We start from the raw sequence: 26,327 nt of genomic DNA, 5'->3' as shown, positions 1-26,327 counted from the left end.
GATCACATTTTCCTACCCCATTCTTAATCCTTTAACCTCATCCTCCTAAGTGGTATAGTATGGAGCATTGAACTTGAAGCAGGGAATATCTGAAATTAAAATCCAGCTTCAAACGTTTGATCTTGGACAAATCACTTAAGCGCGTTCTGATTAAGTTTTCTCAGCTATCAAGGGGGAATAACAATAACATCATCCTCAGTGGATTATTGAAACATCATTAAAGCACTATATAACTTCAACTACAATACTATATGATGATCAATTCTGATGGACGTGGCCCTCTTCAACAATGAGATGAACCAAATCAGTTCCATTTGTTCAATAATGAGTAGAACTAGCTACACCCAGTGAAAGAACTCTGGGAGATAACTATGAATCACTACATGGAATTCCTAGTTCCTCTGTTTTTGTCCGCCTGCATTTTGGATTTCCTTCACAAGATAATTGTACAGTGTTTCAAAGTCCGATTCTTTTTGTACAGCAAAATAACTCTATGAACATGTATACATATATTGTATTTAACTTATACTTTAACATATTTAACATGTATTGGTCAACCTGCCATCTGGGGGAAGGGATGGGGGGAAGGAGAAAAGTTGGAACAGAAGGTTTTGCAATTGTTAATACTGGAAAATTACCCATGCATATATCTTGTAAATAAAAAGCTATAAAAAATTTTTAAAAAGAAGCTTTGCCCAATCTTTCCTTAATGGGAGGGCCTTTGATCTGTTCAATAATGTTGTTTGCACACTGTGTCTCCCATTTCATAGTGAATTTCTGGAGAGGAGAGTCCATCTTTTACTTTCTTTGTATTCTTAGAACTTAGCAAGGTGCTAGGCACATAGTAAATGCTTAAAAATGCTTATTAACTAACTTCTATTACCTTGAATTTACATATATGTTTACATATATAATAGATTTATACACAAGTATATGTATATACTGTTTCCTCTGATAGAATTGTTGAAGCTTGAAGTACAGAGATTACTTTACTTTTATTTTTTTATCCTAGTTATTATACACAATGTGTGGTATATAATAGGTGCTAAATAAATGCTTTTGATTGCCTGACCTGTATTATTTTATGTGTATAAATACATATATATACATACATACATATATGCACATATATATGTAAAGAGAATGTATACATAATATATCTCTATTATCCATAATGGTTTTATATATTAGTTATACTATAAATAATTTTTAGTCTGAGTGTTTGTTGAGGCACACCTTTATATAAATCTATATTATTTTTGTTTTGGTCTGTTTTCTTTTGCAACAGGAATAATTTAGAAATGTATGACTATACATATATAAGCATGTATGATTATTATGCATATTAATATAAACTATATTTAATATATATTATATATATAGCCATACACTATATATATATATGTATATATACACTATATATATATACTAGAGGTATACAAGTTTTTGTACATACTATTTTCTTTGATAGAATTGTAGATGCTTAAGATACAGAGATTATATTACTTTTATCTTTTTTATTCTAATCATTAAGCACAATGTGTGCTATATAGTAAAAGGTAAATGAATACTTGTTGATTGACTGATTTGTATTTGTGTATGCATGTATGCATACATATACATACATATATGTGATATATATAATATATGTGATCTATAATAGTTACACTATATATAAATTAAAATCTGAGCGCTTATTGAAGTATACTTTTAAATAAATCTATGTTTTTCTTGGTTATTGTTTTGGTCTGTTTTCTTTTGCAATAGGGATAATGTAGAATTGTACGACTGTACATATATAAACATATATGATCATTAAACATAGTATTATATACTATTATATAAAACTACAAATAGACATATTTTATATATATCCATAAACTATATGTAATAGATATATACAAATATATGCACATACGGTTTCCTTTGATAGGATATAATTTTTTGAAGAATAGGGATTATTTCATTTTTATCTTTGTATCCCAATCATTAGCACCATGCTAATAGATATTTAATAAATGCTTGTTGATTACTTGAGTTGTATTACCTCGTATATATATTTGTGTACATGCCTACATACACATATACATATTAAATATAATAATAGATATATAAGATTTCTATTTCTATGTGTATATATAGGAAACATATACAACTATGTGAACATATGGTTTCCTTTGATAAAATGTAAATTCTTTAAGGCACAATGATTATTTCATTTTTTTTACCTTCACTGTTAGCACAATGCTTGGTATGTAGTATTGTTCAATCATTTTGTTGTATCCTATTCTATGTAACCCCATGGACTTTGTGGAGTTTTCTTGGCAAAGAGTAGCTTGCCATCTCTTTTTTCAAAGCTATTTACCGATGAGGAAAAGTAAATGACCTGTTCAGAATCACAGCTGGTGTATTGGAACTCAGCTCTTCCTGGCTCCCTGCCCCATCCATTGTACCACTTAGATGTTTAGTGCCAACATATAGTAGGCATTCTTAATAAATGCTTATTAATAGATTTCTTGAATCCTGCCTTATATACCTACCTTTGTGTGTTTACTAATTAGCAAGTCCCTTAATCCCTTCTAGCCTTAATTTCTTGATCTGAAAAATGGGTCAATAATAGCACCTACCTCAGAGCTGTGAAGTTAAATGAGCTAACATACATAAAGTGCTTTGTAAATCTTATTGTGGTATAGAAATGCCAGTTATGATTCTCTGATCATGTGTTTATCTTTAAATGGTGATACTATTAATATTTATACTGCTAAGCAGAACTTAGCATTTTGCTTTGACTGATTATTTCACAGGATTGTGATGCTGAAAGCATCTTGTAAATCATAAAGTGGTTCCCAAGGGAACTATTATTATTATTACTGATAATAGCAACAACAACAGGTATTTGTTCACAAATATCTTCCTTTTGTTCTGAGACCTGTAGATGGGAACTGGGTCTCAGATATGCAAAGTTTCAAATGCTTTGGTTTAGCACAGTTCCAGCCCATGTTAATAGAAACAGCTGTGTTATTCTAATATGCAGAATCTCTCCCGTGAGAAGTGAGTATTATTTCATGCCCTGAAGAATTTAAAGTCTTTAGTTCCAGACACTTTTTCTATAAGGGATTTGTGTATTCTTAATAATAAATGTTACAGGATAGGGACAAAATACCCCACATTTTAAAAAAATGGATTTAGGAGGTTTTTGTTTTTTTTTTCCCTTTGCTGATGCATCCTGGATCAATGCCTTTCTCCCTTTGGCTCCTGCTTCTCAGAAGAATACAGAATTCTGAATCACATGAGGGTTCTTTTCTTGAATATAAGGGTGGGCAAAGCACTGGACATGGGGTCATGTGAAGATTTCTGTTAAATCCTGCCTCAGTAGTTATGAGAATCTAGGCAAGTCATTTAGTCTCCATTTTTATTTTTCCTCATCTGTAAAATGGGAATAAGGGCAGCTGGGTGGTACAGTGGATAGAATATTGGGTCTAGGGTCAGCAAGACTCAACTTTATGAGTTCAAATCTGGCCTCAAATACTTGCTAGCTGTGTGACCCTAATCAAATCACCCTGTTTGTATAATAATGAGATAGTAAAGGCAATAACAAACTACTCAGTATCTTTGCAAAGAAAACCCCAAATGGGGTCACAAAGAGTTGGATATGAATGAAACAATCAAGTAACAACCAAAAAAAGGGATAATAATAGTACCTCCCTGCCAGAGTTGCTAAAAATTAAATAGGATATTTGTAAAGCACTTTACAAACCTTAAAGTGCTAGATAAATGATGCCATCATCACCTTGATTGATCTCTGTGGACTAGGCTCCTTCTGGTCTCTCCTTTAAGTTCTATCTTAAGCTATTCTTTGAAAATCCTTAATAGCCTCCTGTAACATCTACTCTATCTCCTTGCCAATACTTCATAATATTTCCTCTCTTTCTATCTCTCTAAAAAGGCCTTTCTATATTTTATAGCACAATCTTGATACTTAATGGGCATTTTGATGGTGACATGATGGTGCAGCTAGGTAAGACTATTGCAAAATTCAATTGATGCTATTTAAGAAAGTTCCCCTAATATTCACCAAAGGGCTAAAAATAAATACAAGGTGAAAGAAGATTTTGGCAGAGCCCATGTTTAATGAAGATTCACTACATTAAATAAAATGCAACCAGAATTCCCTGCTACAGTGGTCTTCCACAGAAGACTTAGCTTCTTCTTTCCCTCACTAAAACTCTATAGAGCTATAATACCCTGGGTACCTCTTCACAGCCACACTGATTGTAAGCATTTTTCTTCACATAAAACAGCAGGGACAGCAGGAAGTTTAGTTCTCTGCCATTCAGATGTTCATTCCCAAAAACCTGAGCTCAAAGACTTAGAGCATCAGGCCTGGGGAAGGCTGCTCTTTCCAAGAGCCAGATGTGTTTTTCTGGCTCTGTTTCCAAGAGTCAGAAACATCAGGAGACCACGTCCTGCTCTCCTTACTCTTCCCGTCTTCTCTGTAGCTTCGTTTTGGTTTCTTCTTGCCTACGTCTCCAGGCAGCAATGATAGCTTCATCATCCATCTCTTCCTCATCCTCCTGGTCCGTGCTTCTCCGATACTGGAACCTTCTCCCTGACGCAAATCTTCCTTCTTCGGTGTTTTCTACTCTCTCCCTCTCTCCTTCCTCATCAGACCTCATGAAACTCTGGGTGAATTTCCTCTTGGCTCCAAATTCAGCAAAATCGGACTTGGATGACTCTTCGACATCTTCCCAGTCGTGGGTTCTAGCCCAGCTCCGTCTTCTCAGAGGCTCGGGGGACTCCGGGCCCTCGGAAGGTTCTGGGCTCCTCTGGAAGAAGTAAGGCTCGGGACTTTCTTCCCTAGAGCTCGAGGTCTCCCTGAATTTGGATCTGGAGAACTTGTACATCCCTCTGTCCTCCCTGGTGGAGGAAGAGGAGAAGCGCGAGGTAGTCCTCACCGAGCTGCCGTCCGACTGATGATGGGAGGAGCTGTCTCGCTCCTCGGACCGGGACTTGGACATCCTGTAAGTGGCCGCTTCGGACTCCACCTCCCGGAGAGTGCTTGACCTGGAGAACTTTTCCCCGGAGCTCCTAGACCAGTCTCGTGACGGGGGAACCTCTCCTTCGGGCTTGAGGCCACTGAGCCACTTATTAATACTTCTGTCCACTTCTAAGTTGGCCACGTGGGCGCTTCCTCGGCGATCGGAGATAGCCAAGGAGGAGGAGGAGGAAAGAGTTGTCTCGGGCTTGTGAGACTCACTCCGAGAAGAATATCTGAAGCTCCCAATGGCACTATCGGTGTCTTCCCCGGCATCTTCCCCCTCCTCCTCCTCTTCTTCCTTTGCCTTCTTCTTCTTGAACAGCTGGCTGCGTTTATTGTCCGAAGCGAGCTTCTCCATTTTGTACTCGGACATCTTCTCCCTGATCCCACTCTGCATCTCCTTTTCTTTCTGTCTCAGCTCTTGCAGGTTAACATCATCTGCAAAGAGGCTATAGAGAGGCTTACTCGTGCCTCTCCCCTTTCCCCCGATTCCTTCGGGTCTGGAGCTCGCCGTGCTACAGGACAACACGGACTGAGCGTCGGCGCCGGGCCTGTCCTGGGGCCGAGTCGGCAAGGAGGTAGCCAAGGATCGGGCACTCTGCCCACTGAGGCAGGACGTTTGGTCATCTCCCACGCCATTGCCCAGGGGGGTGGGCTTCGCGCTCGCTGTAGAAGGAGGGCGAGACAGCAACAGCATCTCATTTTGTTTTTGAGCGAGGGTCTCGGTGACCACGTTGGCGATCCAGTTCTGAATGCTGGCCACAGAGATGGTGTCTCCGGGGCCCACCGGCAGGTTGGGCAGAGGTATGGTTGGTAAGGAAGCTGAGATATTGCTTGGCGCCTGAGACAGGCGGGACCTGTTGCTCTGCATGCTCAGCACGGAGCCCGAGTCCCCGTCCGCGTTGGCCGAGGTAGCAGAAGACCACAAAGCAGACAGGGGGATGCTTCTGCTGGTGGCCGCGCTCTCGGCGTCCCAGCTCTCCATGGACTGGCTCTCCTCCAGCGTCTGCCTGGTCCTTTCTAACAGCTCCTGCCTCCTTTGCTTTTTCTTGGCCAGGACCGAGTCTTCCCCTTTACTGAGTTCCACCACCTCATCTTTGTTTTCGTTACCTATCTTCTTCTGGTGTTTTAACTTCCAGGCCTGGTAGGCTGTCAGATTGACATCTGAGAGGTTCTTGTCCCCTTCCGCGGCTCCTTCGCCTTGTTCACTACTGCCGTCTCCCGCCTCCGAGTCCCTCTTGTGAAAGCCAAACTGGATTCTTTTAATCTTCCACCGCTCTAAGGCCGTCAGCTTGTCCTTGTTCCTTTTGCAGAAGTTATAGAAGGAGCTAGCTTCGGAGGCTACGCTTTCCTCATCATCCTCCCTCTCTCTGCTCCCCATCTCTGAATCTGATTCGGCCTCCTCCCGTCTGCTCCGAGAGTGATATCTCTGAGAGGCTTCCTTCTCAATCTCCAGCAGCCTCTGGTTCCACATGTCCCAGGTGCTCTCGGAGGACCCTGAGTCAGAATGCTTTCTCTGGGTCCGCTTACGGCTGCTGAGCTCCAACTGCTGCTTCAAGACCCGGATGTCGTGACTTAGGGTACTCTCCGAGGTGCTGCACTCACTGAATGTGCGCCTCCTGCTCCTCCCCGACAGGGACTCTCCATCTTCCTCCCCTTCTTCTTCCTCTTCCTCCTTCTCTCTAGACCATCTACGGGACCTTTCTGTTTGGTACTTCTCATTTCGGCTCTGCCACTCCTGAATGACCCTCTCTAGTTCCTCCTCAGATTCTTCTCCTCCTTCCTGATCCAAGGACGTTGACGGCTGTCCATTCCTACCCTGGGGGAGACCTTGCTTCTTCCTCCAGGCCTTACCCAGCTTCTCTTCCCCTTCATCATTGAGGGTGGCAGGCCTGGAGATCCGACGAGTGCTCCTCACGGAAGAACCACTCAGGGTGCTGGCTGTATCTTCCTCTTCCTCTACTATGATCGAGTGGACTCTGGCCCCAAACACACTCCCTGTGTCTCCTTCACCCGCTAGTGCAGAACTGCCGCCTCCTTCATCCTCGGAATCCCCTTCCTCCCTCCCATAGTCCTGGTCTCGCTCCTCCATCAGCTTCTCATTCAGCTCCCTCAATTGCTTCAGGAAGCCATCATTGGGATAGATGGCACGTTTCTTTCTCACAGTCATCAGAGCTTCTAGGATGGTCATATGGTGGAAGATCATCAGGTAAGCGACCACCAGCACAGCTGATCTGCTGATTCCCATTTCACTACTGACCAGGATCTTCCCTGAAAATAAAACACAAAGTTTAGCCTGGTTTTGTCAATGGGAAGAGAAGATAATTCCTCAGAGAAAGACGTGATTTTGTCAGCCTCTCTTCTTTTCATAATCACTTTGCTTATGTCACAAATATTAAATGAATAATGAAATAAAATGGATTCTACGATATTCCCCCTTTGATGCAAAAAGCAATTGATCAGATATTCATTTATTACTTCTTGTTTTGACTCATATTAACATTTTAAATCCAACTAAGGTACAACCTCATATCCACAAACTTTCCTGATACTCTTTGTCATCAGTGCCCTCACCCTTCTTTGCTTATATTTATATTTATTCTTATTATTGTATTATATATTATATATATGGTTACATATATTTATATTTATTTATATTATATATACATATGTATATATGTGTGTATATATATATGTATATATATATATAGCTTATGTTTATCTCTGCAAATGTTATGTTGTTCTCAGTAGAAAAGTATGCTCCTTGAGGGCAGAGACTATTTTTCATTTTATCTTTTTCCTCCCCAACAACCATCCTGTAGCACTTATTAAATGGTTATTGGATGGAATTGGGTGGAAAGAAATACAAAACATAAATAATCAAATGGATGTCACTCCTTTGATTTGGAAATTTCTCCTAAAGAGAGAGATCACAGCTTATCCATGCTTGATCTTTCTGAGCTTTTCCTACCTATGTTTCCCCATGAGTTTGTCACTGGAGGTAGCAGAGTCAAGTGTAACAACCTGGTATGTTGTTGTTTAGTTATTTTTCAGTTATGTCTGATTCTCTGTAAGCCTATTTGGGGTTTTCTTGGCAAGGATATTAGAGTGGTTTGCCAGCTCCAGATGAGGAAACTGAGGGAAACAGGGTTAAGTGACTGGCCCAGAGTTACACAATTAGCTAGAGTTTGAAATTAGCTATAATAAGTAATATATATATGTATGTATATATGTGTGTGTATCTATACACATACACACATATGTTACCCCCACACACATATGTGTATGTGTATATACACAGTTATATAAACCTGGCATAAAATAAGTACCTAATAAGTAAATATTTATGGAATTCAATAAATTAAATTGCATTCAAATTGGCAAAGAACTCTGACACCATTTTCTGTTTTCCTTGAAGCTGACTATAGATTCATGGAACCAAAGTAATCTCCCTATTCACTGGTAAAATCAGTAATATATGGGAACAGTGCAGATTTTTCCCCATTACTTTTATATTGAGACACATTCAAAAGCAGGCAAGTTTATTTATTTATATAACTCAGACTCTATTTTAAGCCATTTCTAAGAGTTTCACATTCTACTCAATGTTCTTCTCCAATTAGGCTGAGATGTTAAAGACCTACATGAGAGTATTTGCCATGTGAGTGGAGAGAATAGGACCTATGGGAAAGAGGTTGTACAAAGGAATTGATAACTGATAGCATATGGGGGTAGGGATGAGAGTGGAGGTGGCAAAGATGGTAATAAAGAACAGGCAAGAGTCACAGATGATGCAGAAGTTACCCATGTAGGCGCCCAAGAGAATAGATGTCAAAGTAGAAGTGGAAGGGGATGGAAGGAGGGAAGTTAAATTTGAATTATGTTAAATTTCAGGTGCTGGAGGAAGGAACACGAACACGTAGAGCTGTCCAATAGGCAGTGGGCAATGGAAGAGAACTTCAGAGGAGAGATTCAGCAGTCATTTCAGAAGAGATGACCTGTTGCAATATAACAACTGCAATAATAATGAGGACTATTTTATTCCATTTGACTGGGAGCTTGTTGAGAACAGGGACTATCTTTTGCCTTTTCTTTTTATCCCTAGTGTGCTTAATAAATGCTTGTTGATTTACTAATTCAAAGCTTTCAGGATTGTGATTTTATTACTGTGAGTTTTCCCTCCATCCATGCAATTTGCAACTTCTCTCTAACAGATGGTCTCTGGGAGTTGCTGTGGTAACAAACTCATCACTGCAGCCTGCCTACTTATCACCCTCTCCAAACTTGGCTAAGACAATTCTTGGACACGCAGACATACAATTCATTGACAGATCCCTACTCGAAACCTCTCTGGGTTGGTCACACTTGTGAGAGCGGATGTTCTGTTGTTATAACCTTTGAGACAGGAGCATGATGATAATAATTATAACTGCAAAACAACATTTCCCCTATGAGGCTGTTGTGAGGCAACTAGATGTGCTTATTTCTTCCATCTTTCCCATCCTCCTTCAAACTGACATTCAAAGAATCTATGATTCTAAATTAGCCATACTTGGGAATTCCATAATATCTTGTGAAGAAGGTACCAACTTTTGAATGGGAAGGCTCTATGTTACTGAATGAATGTAGTTACTACACCTGACAAACAGTGACCAGTGTACTCCTTCCCAAGGGAAAGATCAGGTTAGATGTGTCTGATTCCTGCACAGGCAGGAATACTTAGTAATGTAAGTAACATGAGCATGCACATTGCCATCCCCTAGAGGTTGGTTCAACCATTCTGGAAAGCAATTTAGAATTGTGCTGAGACATTGATGAAAATATTCATAACTCTGACCCAGAGATCTCACTGCTAAGAAGATATCTCAAAGCCAAAGATAGAAAAGGTTGCCTCTATAGTAAAATGGATTATGTGGTGGCCCTTTTAAAATGAGCATCGGAAACAAAGCAACTGCTCATTAAGTGGAAAAGGGCTAAAGTAATTATGGTATATGAAAGTCACAGAACAGTACCATTTCATAGGAAATTACATATATGAAAAATTCTGAAAGTTGTGAGAAACAATATAAGATCTGATGCAAAGTGAAGTACGAACCAAGAAAACATCACATTCAGTGAAAAACACCAATGTCAACGGAAAGAGGAAAAAAGAAAAAAAAATCAGTTATGTAATACCATAAACTTTGCTCTGAAGAAAAAGAGAAAATGCATTTCTCTACCTTCTTTGCAGAGATGGGAGACTCTGGATTTGGAAAACTAAGAAAGGAAGGAAAGAAAGAAGGGAAGGAAGGAGGGAATGTAAGAAAGAAGCTTTTATTAAGTGCCTACTAAGCATTATTATATTAAACACTTTACAAATATCTTATTTGATCTTTATAACAATCCTGGGAGGTAGATGCTATAATTATTCCCATTTTAGAGCTCAGGAAATGGATGCAGAAGAGGTCAATTGATTTAATTCATGTCCAGGATTACACAGCTAGGAAATGTTTGAATTTAAATCTTCTAATACTAAGCCCAAACTTTCTCTCTATATGGTCAGATTTGCTGGGTGTGTTGATTATTTTTGCTGAAATGCTTCTCCCTCCCTCCCTCTCCTTCCCTCCTTCCCTCTGGCCTTCTCTGTCTCTTTGTTTCTGTCTCTGTCTCTGTCTCTGTTTTCTACTCTCCTTTACTCTCTCCTTTAATCCTCTCTTCCTCCCTTCCTCCTCCTCCTCCTCCTCCTCCTCCTCCTCCTCCTCCTCCTCCTCCTCCTCCTCCTCCTCCTCCTCCTCCTCTCTCTCTCTCTCTCTCTCTCTCTCTCTCTCTCTCTCTCTCTCTCTCTCTCTCTCTCTCTCTCTCTCTCTCTCTCTCTCTCTCTCTTTCCCCTTTCTTTTCTCTGTTTCTCTGTCTCTGTCTTTGTCTGTCTCTTTCTCTCCCTCCCCCTTCCCTTATATACTTCCTTCATCTCCTCTTATTCTTTGTTACAAAGGATGATTCTCTGGGAAGAGGGAAGGTAGAGGAACATATTTGGGGAAAAAAATAGATTTGAGATAAAATATATCAACTTCTTTAAAGGTCATTCAACTCTCAAATTGAATCTTCAGGTGCTTTACCACCTATAGCTCATGCAGTTACAAACACCTTTCTCTCCTTACCCACTTTGCTTCTTCCTTTACCCTTTACTCTTCCTACCTAATTCTCTTCTCTACTCATTGTAGCTGTGAGGCCTTCACACAATCCACACTTTGTCATCCATCTCGCTTTCCTACCAATACTGCCCCAAGCACTGTCCTGAAGCTACAGAAACGTCTATTCCCATTATTTCCTGCCACTCTACTGGAGCTCCACTGCAGGGTTAGGCCATTGCTGCCATACAAGAAGTGCAACAAGAAATAAGAAACAAAATAAATTCCTTCTACCTCAAAGCAATGTGACAGCCATCCTCACTTCTACATTGGTCAAAGCAAATAAATAAAAGTTTTTACTACCAGAAAGAAGGGAGAAAGAAAAAGACCTAAAGAAAGTAATTTTTCTTTCCATTAGAAGGTCCTATATCCTGCTCGCTGTCCATGACAAGCAATGTTGTTTTCACAGAAATCATTGCATTGACTAAAGTCACTCAGACATTGGCTTTTGCCTTAGAAACAAGAACAAAGCATGTTGTAAAATGACCCCCAAATGTCCCTCTCTTTTTTTCAGGGTTTAAAATCTTCCCAAAAGGTAGAAAAATCAAGATAAACGGTGAAGAGCTAGGAAGTGGTGTGAATGAGCAAGTGAGAGACAGAGATAATGTAAATCTTGACTCCTTAGTCTAATGCAAAATATGGTTGCTCTCCAAAAGGCTTAAATGTTTTCCCTTACTATGATTTTTTCTTCTTATGGATTTCTGATTTACTAGACCCCAGCTTAGCCCAACTTTAAGTTCATCTCACCTCTGTATGTCAGCAGAGCTTCATCAAGGAACTCCGCAGCCTTCCGAAAATGTTGGGATATGTCTACCTCAGGGAAATCATCCACCTCTACACCCAGATACTGAATCTCCAGGCCATTGTAGAACTCTGGTCCGGTGTAAACGCCCGTGCCATGAGCCGCATTGAGGATATGTGTGATCCCTAGCCTCTTCAGTCGCCCCTTATTTACAGCCACACTCCTGAAGGAAAACAGAGAAAAGGCATTTTTAATTAGCACCAGAGCTAGGGAAAAGTCCAGCGTCATATTCAGAAGAAGCGCTTTTTTGGGGCGTCACTGCTAGGGAAATATTTCCTTTCTTGGTTTATGGAGGTAAAACTTCCAAAATTTTCTAGTTTTGTTCAGTCTTGGAGACAATGTTAGAATTCAAGCATGTGGGGCCGTTGAAAGAAGTTTGAAGAGATTTGGTGATCGAAGAAGTGAGGGAAAAGGAGAGGAAAAACAAAAAGCACTGATGGAAAGAAATCTTTGAAGTGGACAAGAAGGATGGATTTTTTGCCCTTGGCTTAAGAGGCAAAGAGAACAGGAGTTTGTAAAAAACCTAATGGCAGGTCCTACTAAACTGGAAGGGTTTCAAGTAAGACTCTGCTGATGGGCTAGCTATATGTCCATTATCTAAAAGACCAGACCGTCTAAGTTCAGATATACTTATTATCAGGTTGATTGAGGGTGATGCATTTTCCATCTTCAGAAATTCCCAAAGATTATCTACTACATCTACTTTTAATTGAGAGGAATTGGTACCTCCCCAAGTAGAGGAACACTCACAGGAATGAAATTATGGATGCTATTAATCTTACTAATAGCAATTGGAAGATTAACATTGATACAAAGTTTTATATATTGTGAAGTACTTTTATATACAGGTGGCCAGCTACTATCTAATTTGCAAAGAAACACTAACAAGAATTAACTGATATGATTAAACTCATAATATCCTTTGTCAGTTTAGTAGAGCTATGGAGGAATGGGGCACAGGTAATTTCTGATAGATTCGAGGAAAGAAGTTGAGGGAGGGATAGCATCAGGAAAAGTCTGAAACATCATGTACTATCCAGGGAAATTAGGACTTTTTGTGGTTTTTCATACAGTCTTTTCCATTGTGTCCAATTCTTTGTGACCTCATTGGGACTTTTCTTGCTTTTTTTTCCTTCTCCAAATCATTTTACAGATGAAGAAACTGAGATAATAGAGTTAAGTGCCTTGCCTAGGATTACACAGCTAGTAAGTGCCTAAGGTCAGACTTGAACCAGGAAGATGAGTCTCCCTGACTTCAGACCCAACACTTTATCCATTCTGTCATGTAGTTGCTTGGGACTGGAGAATGGGATTAGATGGATGCTAGAGAACACTGGGTACTTGGAAAGAATGGAGGATGACAAACTTGGGAGACAGAATTTCTATAGGTCCGTGTTAGCTTTGAAACAGACTGTGAGAATGTCTGGACTTATTCAGGAGTCTGACACAATCCCTTGAGGAGCCCTATAGGAAGTGGTTGTCATATCCCTCTAGCAAGAGCCCATCAATGGCAAGGTTTACTTAGAGACTCACTTTTCTGCGATGAAGACGTTGGGCCAGACTTCATCTACTTCATTCCAGGGGGCCTCTTGGCGGTCCTGAACCAGAGCCCTCTGGAGGTCCATGACACAGGGGGTGTTATACAGGCTGGTATCATCAATCTTCTCTTTGACCCTGTTATAGAGATCTTCCACCAACAGTTGCTCTGCAGACTCCAGCATCCCCGGGCACACAGTGTCTGCTTTGACTTCTCTTGGTTTGAGCTCTGCCATGGACACATAGCATTAGCAAAAGGCTAAAAGCTAAACTTTTTCTCTTCACCTTCCCCCTAGCACCCTTCTCACTCTGGCTATTGCCTTTACTCCTAGGGTCCTATCTCCTCAATGGGAAAATTTCTCCATTTGAGAAAGCACCCATGACAATCCTATTTATTTCAAACTCATTTCAGCTTTATATCTCTGCCTTTCCCCCACTACTATCCCTTCTCTACCCTCCTCTTTCCCCCCTCCAGCTTTTTAAGTTATTAGGAAAGTGCCTGCACATAGTAATTAATTGCTTAATAAATGCTTTATTGATCTTATTTATATTTTGGGCTATTTTTTTTGCTTATTTTTTTCCTATTAGGATATCCTATCTATTTGCCCTGTTCTAGCAATATTTCATTGACTTGCTCAACTATGTGCACTTGGGATATTTTAAGGAGTTTTATGAGGTAGTCTACTTCCCCTACAAAGATCTAGTCTTGACAACACAATATATAAAGCTTTGTATCAATGAAGATTAATGGTATCCATAATTTCACTCCTGTGGGTGCTCCTCCACTTGGGGAAGCCCATTAAGGTTATCAGATTGATAAATTTGGTAAGCATTATACATGCCGCATATCTAGATTTTGGTAAGCCAATTGACAAATTATCTCATGGTATCCTTGTGGACAAGGAGGAAAAATGTGGATTGTAAGACATTATGTTGTTAAATAGTCAGCCATCCACAAATGTAAAGCATTGACTTGGATACTTGTAGTCAAGATCATCTTTAGTCAAAGGGAGAAGGAGATAACCACTTAAAACTCTTACAATCACATTCAGAATTTAAACCTATTTTCTCCTTAGTTCCTTCCCAACCCCCAACCCCCTCACTAGCTGCTTTTGCCTAAAATTCTATTTCACAGTATTTTAATTTAACAAAATTTTAATAAATGCTTACTATGTATCAGGAGCTATGTTAAGCATTTCATAAATATTATCTTATTTGATCCTCCCAACAACTCTGGAATATAGGAGTTATTTTCCACATTTAAGAGTTGAAGCTACTGAGGCAGATCAGGATTAAATGACTTGTTCAGAATCAGTCACTGAGCTAATAAGTGTCTGAGTCTGGATTTAAATTCAGATTTTCTTGACTGGAAGTTCAGGCCTCTATCCACTGTCCCACCAAACTGCCTTGTTTCCTTCCTTTTGTTTAAAGCTTTTAAATTCAAATTTCAGTGATCACAATTCAATTCAAGAAACAATTAATGAGTACCTACTATGGAATGAATTCTAGGTATTGGGCCTAGTAAGAAAAAAACAAAACAATCCCTGCCTTCAAGGAGATTATATTCCCTTGGAGAGAAATAACATGTACACAACTGAGTACACCCCAAATAAAATAAATTTTAAAATTATTTCAGGACAATTGAAGGGATCAAGAAATGCTTCTTCTGGGAAGTGACACCTGAAGTGAGCTATAGAAAGCCAAGGATCTTGCAAGGCAGAGGTGAGGGAGGAAAGCATTTGTAGCTTGACAGACAACCTGTATGGGAAGGCAGGGGGGGGGGGGGAAGGTCAGACCATTTAACTGGAAAATGGAGTATTAGGGTAAAAGATGTCAGACTGGATAAGATCAAAGGATCAGAGTGTCTTAGATATGGATTCAGAAAGGATTCAGAGGTTATTTAATTCAACCACTACATTTTATAAGTGAAGAAATGGAGCTGGACTTAAGTGACAAGATGTGAAGCAAGATCTTTTGACTCCAACATACCACAGTGCCTTCTGAAAATGAAGCAAGCCATGTTGCGATGGTTTTAAATCCCAGACAGTGTTTGTGTTTTAACCAAGATGCACTAGGATACCACTGAGGCTTTTAAGCAGGAGAGTGATGTGCTCACATTAAGAAAACCAACTTAGAGGCTATGTGGAAAATGCATTTGCATGGGAAGAAGCTTGAAGGAGGGAGAGAAATTGGGAGACTATTGTGATAATACAGATGGAAGGTGATGAAGGTCTGAACCAGATGGTGGTGAAGAATAGAGAGAATGGGATGGATACCTGAGATGTGGAGGTATAAGAGATAAGACCGTACAAATTATTCCAAGGCAACTAGTGGGGGGATGGCAGTGAGGGAGAGGGAAGAATCAAGAATGTTAGTGACCTTCAACCTGCCATCTGGGGCGGGGGGAAGGAGCAGAAAAATTAGAACAAAAGGTTTGACAATTGTCAATGTTGTAAAATTACCCATGCATATATCTGGTAAATAAAAACTATTAAAAAAAAAAAAAAAAGAATGTTAGTGACCTTGACAGGAATAGGTAAGTTGTCCACTATGATTTATACCATTAAGTATGAATTTTAAATATACAAAAAAAATCAGAAAGAGGAGAGAGAGAAGAGAACAATGAATTTGGAGTGTGGAGAAAGTCAGAAAGGGACTTTTGCTTAGGACTGATTCTATCAATAGCAGCTATCCTCTGGGACTCAAAAGGAATTAAAGACTTTTATGACATTTCCACAAATAATATTTTAAGGTGCCCATTTTTTTTGCAGTCTCTCCAACATCTTCTATTTCCATTTTTGTCATCTTTACCAATTTGCTGATTATGAGCTGCTTTGATATGCATTTTTCTTATTATTAGAGATTCAGAACACTTTGTAGTATTGAAAAGGGAATCCCCAAACTGAAAATACTTAAAAGAGAAAACCTCCTTCGACTCTGTGTGGGGACTCCACCCCAAGCACAAACAGTTTCATCTTTGTTATCTGGGTGAGTGGGGTCAGCTCAGTCCCGAAAACCCATTAAATTCAATTCAAATTCTAACCCTGGCTAAAATCCAGCCTGGAGCCAACCTGGGACTCTACTCACAAACCTCCTTCAGCTTGTAGCCAAAGCCCTCTATTAGTCAGACTGGCGCCCTCTCTTTGCAGAGGTCCCAAACATGGCAGCACCATGCCTGGCACCCCAAGGACTCTCTGCCCACTGGAATATGGTTTCCAGTGCCCCTTCTTTACTGTCACCTATTTCCTTAACTAGACAAAGGAACCTTACTTCCAATCCCCATAATAAAACTCTTTTATCATTCTAGGTTTTCTGGTCTGTTAATTCCTTTTGAGTGGATTTTTGCACCACCAGAAAGGGAATCCCAGAACTCCCTACCCTTGCACTGCCACTAGAACTCATTTAGACCTCATTTAACTCCCTGACCACCAGAAACCCTAATTTCATTTGGGTACCCCAAATCTAAGCCTCATCAGTATGAGTCTTTAAAATTTGAAATTTCTTCCTTTAGTCTTGTTTGATTCAAGTATCCTTTGATAATTTATCCTTTGATCTTACATATTTGTGTTTTTTCTCTCTATATCTTGACTAATAAATTTGTTTGGTTTTTGGTTTTTTGCTGAGGGAATTGGGGTTAAGTGACTTGCCCAGGGTTACACAGATAGGAAGTGTAAAGTCAGATTGAACTCAGGTCCTCCTGAATTCAGGGCTGGTGCTCTATTCATTGCACCACCTAGCTGCCTCCGACTAATAGATTCTTAACAGAGATACCTGACAATTTTTTTTCCTAATTGACAGATTCTTTCCTTATCCCAATATATTGATTTTATTCACACAAAAGCTTTTCAATTTAATGTAATTAAAATTCTATATTTTTTCTTGGGAAATCATCTTTATTATTTGTTAAGAAGTTTCCTGATAGTCTCATCTAAGTTTTCTGATTCTTTGTTTTGTGATCTTTAATATTTAGGCTGCATTTCCATTTTGAGCTTATTTTGGTATACAGTATAAATACTGTTTTAAATCTAATTTCTGCCAAAATGCTCTCCAGTTTTTCAAACAGTTTTTTCCCTAGTAATTTATCTTCTTGGATTTATAAACACTAGAGTGTTACTTTGTGATTCTTTCTTCTCTAATCTGTTCCATTTTTTTTAATCACTACTAAATAGTTCTAATAATTTTTATTTTATAGAAGTGCCCTTTATTCTTATTTTTTATGATTTCCCTTGAGATTTTATTTCTTATTCCTCCTAATGAATACTGCTATTATTTTGCCTAGTTATTTGCTAGAAATCCACAATTAGTATATACAAGGAGAGAGCACCAATCTAATTGAGCAATAAGATCCAAGTTTCAGAATCTTCCAAACCTGTAGCTATGTTGCCAAACTCTATCCCTTTTGCAGTTTAATTGGTATAGGACAAAATCTGTTCATTTAGGGAGCAATTCCATTTATATTACATTAGTATGACCTAACCATGAGCAATGAATATCTTCAATTTTTAAAATATTTTTTTCTTGAGAGAAGAAAAAATATTTAATAAGCACTTATTATGAGACAGCACAATGTCAAGTGTAACTATTTATATAAGTTTGGAGAATGTTTTAGTAGCTCGACATTTAAACATTTTATATTTGTTTTGAATTGAACTTCCTTTTCTCTTATTTTCCTTTAGCTATTTAACATTTAACCAGTGGTTGAAATAAAGAAATAGATGGCATATTTATTGAATTTGCAAATGACTAGAACTGTGAAAAAACGATAAACTGAAAGACAGAGTTAGAATCCAAAAAAACTCTGGCAATCCAGAAGACTGGGATAAATCTAATAAGATGAAATTGAATACGGAAAAATATAAAATTGTATACTGGGGTCCAAAAAAAAATCAACTTTTGTTGTTCTAAATAGATGGTGAAGCTATAATTTATCTGCAAAAGATTTGAAGTTTTAGTAAGCTTCAGTCTCAGTAGAAGTCAGCAGTATAATACAGCAGTGGAAAAAAAAAAAAAAGAAAGGTGATTCAGTTCTAAAAAGAGGCATAGTTTGCAAAAATGGGAGGCATCTCCCACTATAATCTTCTCTGATTAAACTACATGAGGAGTATTGTGATCGATTCTAGTTTGGGAAAGGTATTGTTAAGCTTTAGAAAATCTGCAGCAAAGGAACTCAAATAGTGAAGAGCTTTGGCGGTATAACGTATTAGAACTGAAAAAAGGGGGGAAATTAGAGAAGACAGGAGAAGAGAAGATTCAGGGAGGATATAATAGGTATTCTCAAATATCTGAAGGATTGTCACATGAGAAAGGGATTAGATTTGTTTTGATTCATAGGGGAAAAAATAGCAATAGCTCGTTTGCACAGTTATTTCCCCCATTAAACTGTGATCTCTTTGAGAGCAGGGATTGTCTTTTACTTTTCTTTATATCACCAGAATTTTTGCACAGTACCTGGCACATAATAAGACTCCACAAATTCTAATTGACTAACAAATTGTAAAAAGGCAAATTTAGGTTTGGTGGGGAAAAAAACGTCCTAACACTTAAACTCATCCAAAAATTTCTGTTTATAAGGGTTGCCTTGAGACATAACAGATTTCTCCTCATTGGAGGTCTTCAAGCAGACTGGATTTGTAAAATGTGTTGGAGACAAAAAAAATCTTATTTGGTGGATGGTATGGGTTGGACTAAATGGATGTTAAAATGAATTCAAAATCTGAAATTGCATGATTCTATGAAAATGGAAAAAACAGAACAAGTGAATAAAAGGGAAGTAAAGTCCAAGATAGGAAAAGAAATAACAAAAGAGCACTTTGCCGATTTCAAAAAGTTCAAGTCGTTAGGTTGATATTAATTTCAAACATAGATTTGGAAAAAAAAAAACTTCAAATATCATTCTGGTACCCCAAGTCCCTTTGAGGCTTTCTAAAAAGTCCAGGGTTCTATCTACTGTACCATCACATGTCATGTGAGCTACTCTAAGAGGAGATGGCACTAACAGCTGAAGCAACCAGAAAATATATTATGGAAAAAGTGGTATTAACTGGATTCTTATTAAGAGGAATAGATTGCAAGACCTGGAGGTTGGAAGCAAAGCTTTTGGGGCATGGGGATTGGACAATACAAGTTATAGAGCTACAGGAGGTAGTATCACTTGTAAGAAACAGCAATTAGCTTTGTTTTGAAGAATTGTAAAATGTGTGGATGATAACAGAATGAAAGAAGACTGGAAAGGTCCTCTGAATGAGGAGGGAATGGACTCAAGATAAAGATTGGATATGTATCTCTAGACATAGCTAAATTAGGAATTTATTTTTGCTTAATTATGCATATTTATTAAAAGAACTTTTTTCCCTCAATGTGGGAGAGGTTAAGTAGAAGGGAGACATGTTAATGTTCATGATTTTAAAAAGAATTTAAAAATATTGGAAAAGTAGGAAGGGGCCAGGTTTTGAAAAACATTAAATTCCAACCATAGAACTTTATATTTGATCCAATAAGAGTTGTTAGAGTTTTATGACTAAGGGATGGCACATTCAGACTTACACCTTACAAAAGTCACTTTGGTAGCTGAATAAAAGACGGACTGGAGCAGTACGACTAATTAAAAGGCTATTGCAATAACCCAGGTCACAGAAGATGAGGACCTTAACTAGAGTAATTGTTGCTCTAGTGGATATGCAAGAGATATTGCATAGATGGAAATGTCCAAAAGTAGTTGGTTCTATAGTATTGGAGCATAGGAGAAGGACCAGGGCTGGATAAATAGATCTGACAAATATCTGTAGAAGAATGATAACTGAACTCATGGGAACTGATGAGATCATCGAATGAAGATATATACAAAGCTCGGTTGAAGAAATGGAGATATTCTTTACAGAACAAAAGAAAACCCTTGGTCAATGAGCAGGATCACAAAAGCCATTTTAAAATAAGATTGCCATGTAAAAGATGATTTATCCTACTGGATCTCAGAGCCAGATGTAGGACACCAAGGAGTACAAGTTACAGGACAGCATATTTCTAATCAGCACAAGGAAAGTCTTGGTCACAATTAGAGATTGGATGTGCTGTCTCAGGAGATAAGGAGCTAGAGATTTTCCAGCAGAAGATGGATGAACATGGTCAGTTGGGTGATAATATATAGGAGAATTCATGCTTAAAATTCAGGTTTGATTTGGACTAGATGACCTGACCTCTATCTAAAATCTCTTTCACCTCGACAATTCCATGTGTTTAAAATGTGAGTCTCTCCAGGAACAAGGTAATATCTTTAGATGAACCTCCCACCTTCTACACCTCCTCCTTAGGTTTTGATTTAATTACCTTCATTAATGATCTTTTTGGCAGCAACAGCGGATGACAGGTGAATGGGATCCATGAAAATACTTTCTGTTTCAGCATCTGAGACCATGGAGTATCTGGGGGTAGAGGACACTCTTATTAGGCTGAGTGAATACAAGCATCTTAAGAGCAGAAACTCTGTAATGTATTCATTTTGTAATAATTTGTATACAGTAGGTCTCTAATCAAACTTTGGTTGAATTAAATTGATAAGAATATTATCCAAAAAATATTAAAGCTCAGTATTGCTGAGGTCCTGTTATTGTAAGATTTGTCTGAATACCAATAAAAATCTTTTTTTTTAAATTTTGCTAATGATTCTCTTTAGACTTTTTTTTAAATATACATTGTAAATATATTGACATAAGTGCCTGCTCTAAGTTTGTCTAAAGCATCGGGAAAATTTCAATTTAAATTTAAAACTAAAAGATCTAGGTACTAAGCTGTGTAAGCTACAATCAAGGTGTAACCCACAAACAATTTTGCCATATAATTTTGATCTGGAGAATCAGTGTATCTAATGAAATGATCTTACAGTCAGAAAAAGGTCTTGGTCCAAGGATTGTCCTGGGCACCTATCAACGGAGTAACCCTGAGCAGGGGACATAAACTTTCTTTTTTTTTTAAATTATAGCTTTTTAGGGGCAGCTAGGTGGTGCAGTGGATAGAGCACCAGCCCTGAATTCAGGAGGACCCGAGTTCAAATCTGGTCTCAGACACTTAACACTTCCTAGCTGTGTGACCCTGGGCAAGTCACTTAACCCCAGCCTCAAAAAAAAAAAATTATAGCTTTTTATTTACCAGATCTATGCATGGGTAATTTTTCAGCATTGACAATTGCAAAACCTTTTGTTCCAACTTTTCCCCTCCTTTCCCACCCCTTCCCCCAGATGGCAGGTTGACCAATACATGTTAAATATGTTAAAGTATAAGTTAAATACAATATATGTATACAGAGACATAAACTTTCAATGACCTGAAGGCAATTTTGTAAGCCTAGAAGTTGCACAACAGCTGCTGATCTTCATTGATAGAGGAAATTCCCTCACTAGAAATTCCCTGCATCAATGAAATCACAGGTCTGGTTCAAAAAACAAACAAAGAAAAAATTCCTGAAATGACCAATATCCAACTTGTGTTTATGAAGTCAGTATTTTGATGAGTTAGTTTACGTTGAGAGGTAGGTCCAGAACATTTTGCTCCTTACCTGTAAATTCTGCTAAAAGCTGAGATTAGCTTACTGATATTATCGAGTTTCAACTTTGAGTTATAAATTATAAATGTACCAAGAATCATGTACCATTTGGAGGGTGACAAACCCAATAACCAAACAATTGTTCTACAGCAGAACAGGTTTATTAGATCTAGTAAAGGGCGCATTTGGAGAAGGAATAAAAGAGAGGTACCTCAGGTAAGACTAGTGTGTAATAGGACAAGGAGCCTTCAACTTTAAAATAGAATAAGAACTCATAAGACAAGAAAAGTGAGAAAAGTCAACTCCCAATCTATCCACATTGTTTATACAAAACAAGGATACTCAATACAAAAAAAAAAAAAAAAAAAAAAAGACACTAAAAATTCAGGTGAGATGTGGTAAGATAAGAAAACCTGGGAGAAAGAACTGAAGGACTTGACCTAATCAAGAAAAATAGGCAAACTGAGAAAAATCAAATAAATACAACTACTTTTAGAACTGGAAAAGAGAAGAACCAGCAGATAAAAAGGTTTGAATTGGAAGTAAAAGGGCAAACAACAAAAAGAACCAGGGAAGGAAAGGCTGGTAATACCAGAAGCTCTCACCAAGAGCAGAATAAAGGTAGGGATGACTTTTGCTAAATTGATTGCCAGTGCTGGTATGATGGGTACTGCCCCTTTTGTATGTGGATATCCTATTTGCAGAAAGAAGCAGAAAAAAAAATCTTTGTGCGAAGGACACAAAGGGCAACTTAAGGAAAGCAGCCCCTTAGATATAAGTGCTTCAGGAGAACCATAGTCTATTTGGGAAGAGATGAGTTAATGCAAAGGCCAGAAGCATTGACTAAAGGTGGGATGTCTGTAATATTTTAATATGTATCAGTTCATTTACATATAACTGTTTTCAATTATATGTAATAGATTTATTATCTAGATATAGTCTAATATAATCAAGAATTATGGTTGAAAATATAGTTGAGAAACTACAAATTAAAGATTTTTGGGTTACAAATGGGAAAACTGTATGTGAATCAACCCTTACAAAGGGATTTTCTGATTCCTATATTTCTCTGCTAGATTTTTATAAGTATATAAGTCTATTTTTATAAATATTTCCCTTTCCTACTCTTCCCCTGACATTTTTGTGTATGGGTGAGAGAGTATGATTAGGTTTATGGGTAAACTCTTATAATGTGATTATTTTTGCTTTTACCTTCTTGGTTAATGTGTCATGTTCAAAAGTTAAAGATGTCATTGTGACTCATATGTATAAATAGGAAACATGCCAGAGTGGGTTCTGCAGCTACAGTAATCAGTAGTAGGAGGGTGTTCCCACACTCAGGATTTTGAGAATGCATGAGAGGCACATGTCTCTCCTTTCAGTGAACCATTCCAACATGCTACAGTGAGTGCAGGTGGGTGTGACTGAATCAGCCCTAACCTAGGAAGGGAAATAAACTGGAGACAATAGGGGGTCGGTAGCTGTACCTGTCCTACACTGGCAGATTACAGAGCATGGTAGCATGGTGGCTCATCCCAGACACCTATTGGAATGAAAATCACATCAAAAATACTATCAAACAGAGTTTTCAAAGTGCCCGGAGCTTGGTACAGTTTCTAGCAGAGAATAAGTAATTAATTAATAAAGTCTTGTTGACTTAGAGAACACCAGAGAGAGCTTTCTGGTCCCAAAGAATACAGAGTACTGACCTTTCAGGACACTTGTGAAAATCAAATGAGATAATGTTTGTTAAAGCTCTTTCTCAACTTTGAAGTGCTTCATAAATGTCATTTATATTATTATATTATATATAAAACATTAATTATTATTATATAATAATTATATACAATATAATATGTTATATTATTACTAATCACTATTATTATTGTGGTGCCCTGCTTAGTTTTGCCACTTAAAGAAAAGTAAGTGGACAAAATTATGAAGATATGGAAGTCTACTTTGAAGAAAATAGCTCCCAAATGTTCAGAAGCAGACAAGTTCAGTAAGCAGACAAAAGTCAACAAACTAAAGATGATGATATTTAAGAAAGATTTTAGCAGGCATAAGAAAATGTTTGAAAAGTCTCTGTGGAAATGAAAAAGGAACCCAAGGAAAGGCAAATACATCAAGTAATTAGATACTCATTTAAAAATATTTCATCATCTAGGTGCCATGCTCTCAGTTGGGTACTTGAGGAGATTCAGATGTCAGTAACCATACCTCACATTACAAAATGCTTTCTTCCTAGCGACAAGGAAAGGTAGGTAATATAAGAATTATTGCTTCAATATTATAGAAAAATAAACTGAAGTTTAGAAAGTTTAAATGACTTGCCCATCCACCCAGCAGATGTGAAATTTCTCAATTTATTTTCACACATTGGGAACCCAAGGCCCCTCACCATCCTAATCCTGTTTTATCACACCCATCCTCTGGTTTCTTACCTCATTCTCACGTAACAGGAATTCAAGGGCTCTTACCATCACAATTATCCTTCTGGATGGTTTCCAGTCTAAAATTGTCTTTCCCAAAATGTGGCAACCAGAATTGAACACAAAACTACAGATTTATCTGGCTGGGATTTAATATAATGAAGTTATTATCTCCCATTTCCTAGATACCCTACAACTCTTCATGTAGCATGTGTTTATACTTTTTCTTGCCTGTGATGATGTGTGTGAATGATTCATATTTAGTTTATTATCTATTAAAATTCCCAGATCTCTATCAGAGAAATACCGATGGGCTCTATTTTGTAGATCTGTTTTGTTGGCTTTTTAAAGCAAGTGGAAGAAATTATTTTTCAAAAAACTAGATGACTTTGTCAGGTACCTCCTGAATTATGAGATATGAGTTGGATTAGGGTTTTTGAGGGCCCTCAAAAACTGTCCTCTAGGAAGACAAAAACTCCTCAACTTTCTTTTATTCTGATTCTGATGATTATTTTTTACCCTTCAACTTTGAAATAGAATAAGAGTTCATCATAAGACATCAGGAAAAGTGAGAAGGGAGAAAAAGAGATGAAACCCACGATCTACCTACACTGTTTATGCAAAGCAAGGATGCTCAATACAAAGAAGGCACTATAAATTCAATTGAGACTTAATAAGCTAAGAAAACCTAGAAGAAAGAACTGGAAAAACTTGACTTAATCAAGAAAAATAGGCAAGATGAGAGAATCAAGAAAGTAAATATAACTGTTTTCAGAACTGGGAAAGAGAAGAACCAGCAGATAGATTGAATTTGAAAAAAAGGGCAAACAGTAAAGAAGGCTTAGGGAGGGAAAGGCTGATATGATATATGATATATGAGTTGGATTATGGTTTTTGAGGATCCTTCCAAATCGAACATTCTGTAGTCTTGTGATCCTTTGTTCACTCAGATATTCAAATTGCTCTGTGATCTCATAGCTATTCCCTCCACTAATACAGATCTCATCTTACCCATAGTCATCCACCCTCTGTGATTCTAACTAATGCCCTCCCATAAATTCACTACAGAGTATTCATTCAATGTGCTGGAGATCTCCTTCACTTACACTATCTTGAGAATAATCATGGAATGTATTAGTTATCCATTGATCTTGCCATGTAACAAGCTGATTTTTTGAGCTCATATATTTCTTTGATTATATCTTTTAGATCATCTCTTAAAATCTCTTATTTGTACTGTGTACTATATTGCCTCCTGCTCATGGCACACATGCTTCTCCACTGTTCTTTGGACAATCCTGTTTAATTTCTTGAGCCCTATGTATTCTATAATCCAGAGACAAATAATAACATTGGAAGACTATCGATATGAGAAAGGTAGGCCGTAACACATGTAAAATGTATGGGATTGCCTGTCATCTAGGGGAGGGAGTAGAGGGAGGGAGGAGATAATTTGGAAAAATGAATAAAAGGGATAATGTTATAAAAAAAATTACTCATGCATATATACTGTCCAAAAAAATTTATAATTATAAAATAAAAAAATAATTTAAAAAAAAAGAGAGAGAGAAAGGTAGGCCTTTGTTTCAGGGACAAGCTCTAAAGGTTGTTCATTGCACTGCAAATCATAATTTAGGCTAAACATTCTTATCCAATATGTGTGTGTGTGTATGTGTATGTGCCAAGGACACTCTTGGCAGTTGGACAAAGTCTATGGGCCCCTCCTCAAAATAATGTTTTAATTTACGTAGAATAAAATAATCACAAAGAAAATCAGTTATATTGAAATAGTTATCAAAATATATGTATTTTTAAA

At 37.9% G+C, this 26,327-nt stretch overlaps 1 protein-coding gene across 1 annotated transcript in view; it reads right to left on the bottom strand.

Annotated features, from left to right (window-relative positions):
* Positions 1-4,110: 4,110 nt before the first annotated feature.
* Positions 4,111-26,327, bottom strand: part of STYXL2 (serine/threonine/tyrosine interacting like 2) — a 36,746-nt gene continuing 14,529 nt past the window's right edge. Inside the window, exons 3-6 of the mRNA XM_074266500.1 lie at positions 20,867-20,961; positions 13,541-13,772; positions 11,953-12,170; positions 4,111-7,309 (exon numbers count right to left, since the gene is read on the bottom strand). Coding sequence (XP_074122601.1) covers positions 4,476-7,309; positions 11,953-12,170; positions 13,541-13,772; positions 20,867-20,961 — 3,379 coding nt within the window. The 3' untranslated portion in view covers positions 4,111-4,475. The remainder of the gene's footprint in view (positions 7,310-11,952; positions 12,171-13,540; positions 13,773-20,866; positions 20,962-26,327) is intronic.

The sequence above is a fragment of the Sminthopsis crassicaudata genome, chromosome 4 (assembly GCF_048593235.1).
Source record: "Sminthopsis crassicaudata isolate SCR6 chromosome 4, ASM4859323v1, whole genome shotgun sequence".
Taxonomy (NCBI): domain Eukaryota; kingdom Metazoa; phylum Chordata; class Mammalia; order Dasyuromorphia; family Dasyuridae; genus Sminthopsis; species Sminthopsis crassicaudata.
The sequence above is the reverse complement of the archived record's forward strand: the minus strand, read 5'-3'. Positions and strand labels throughout refer to the sequence as shown.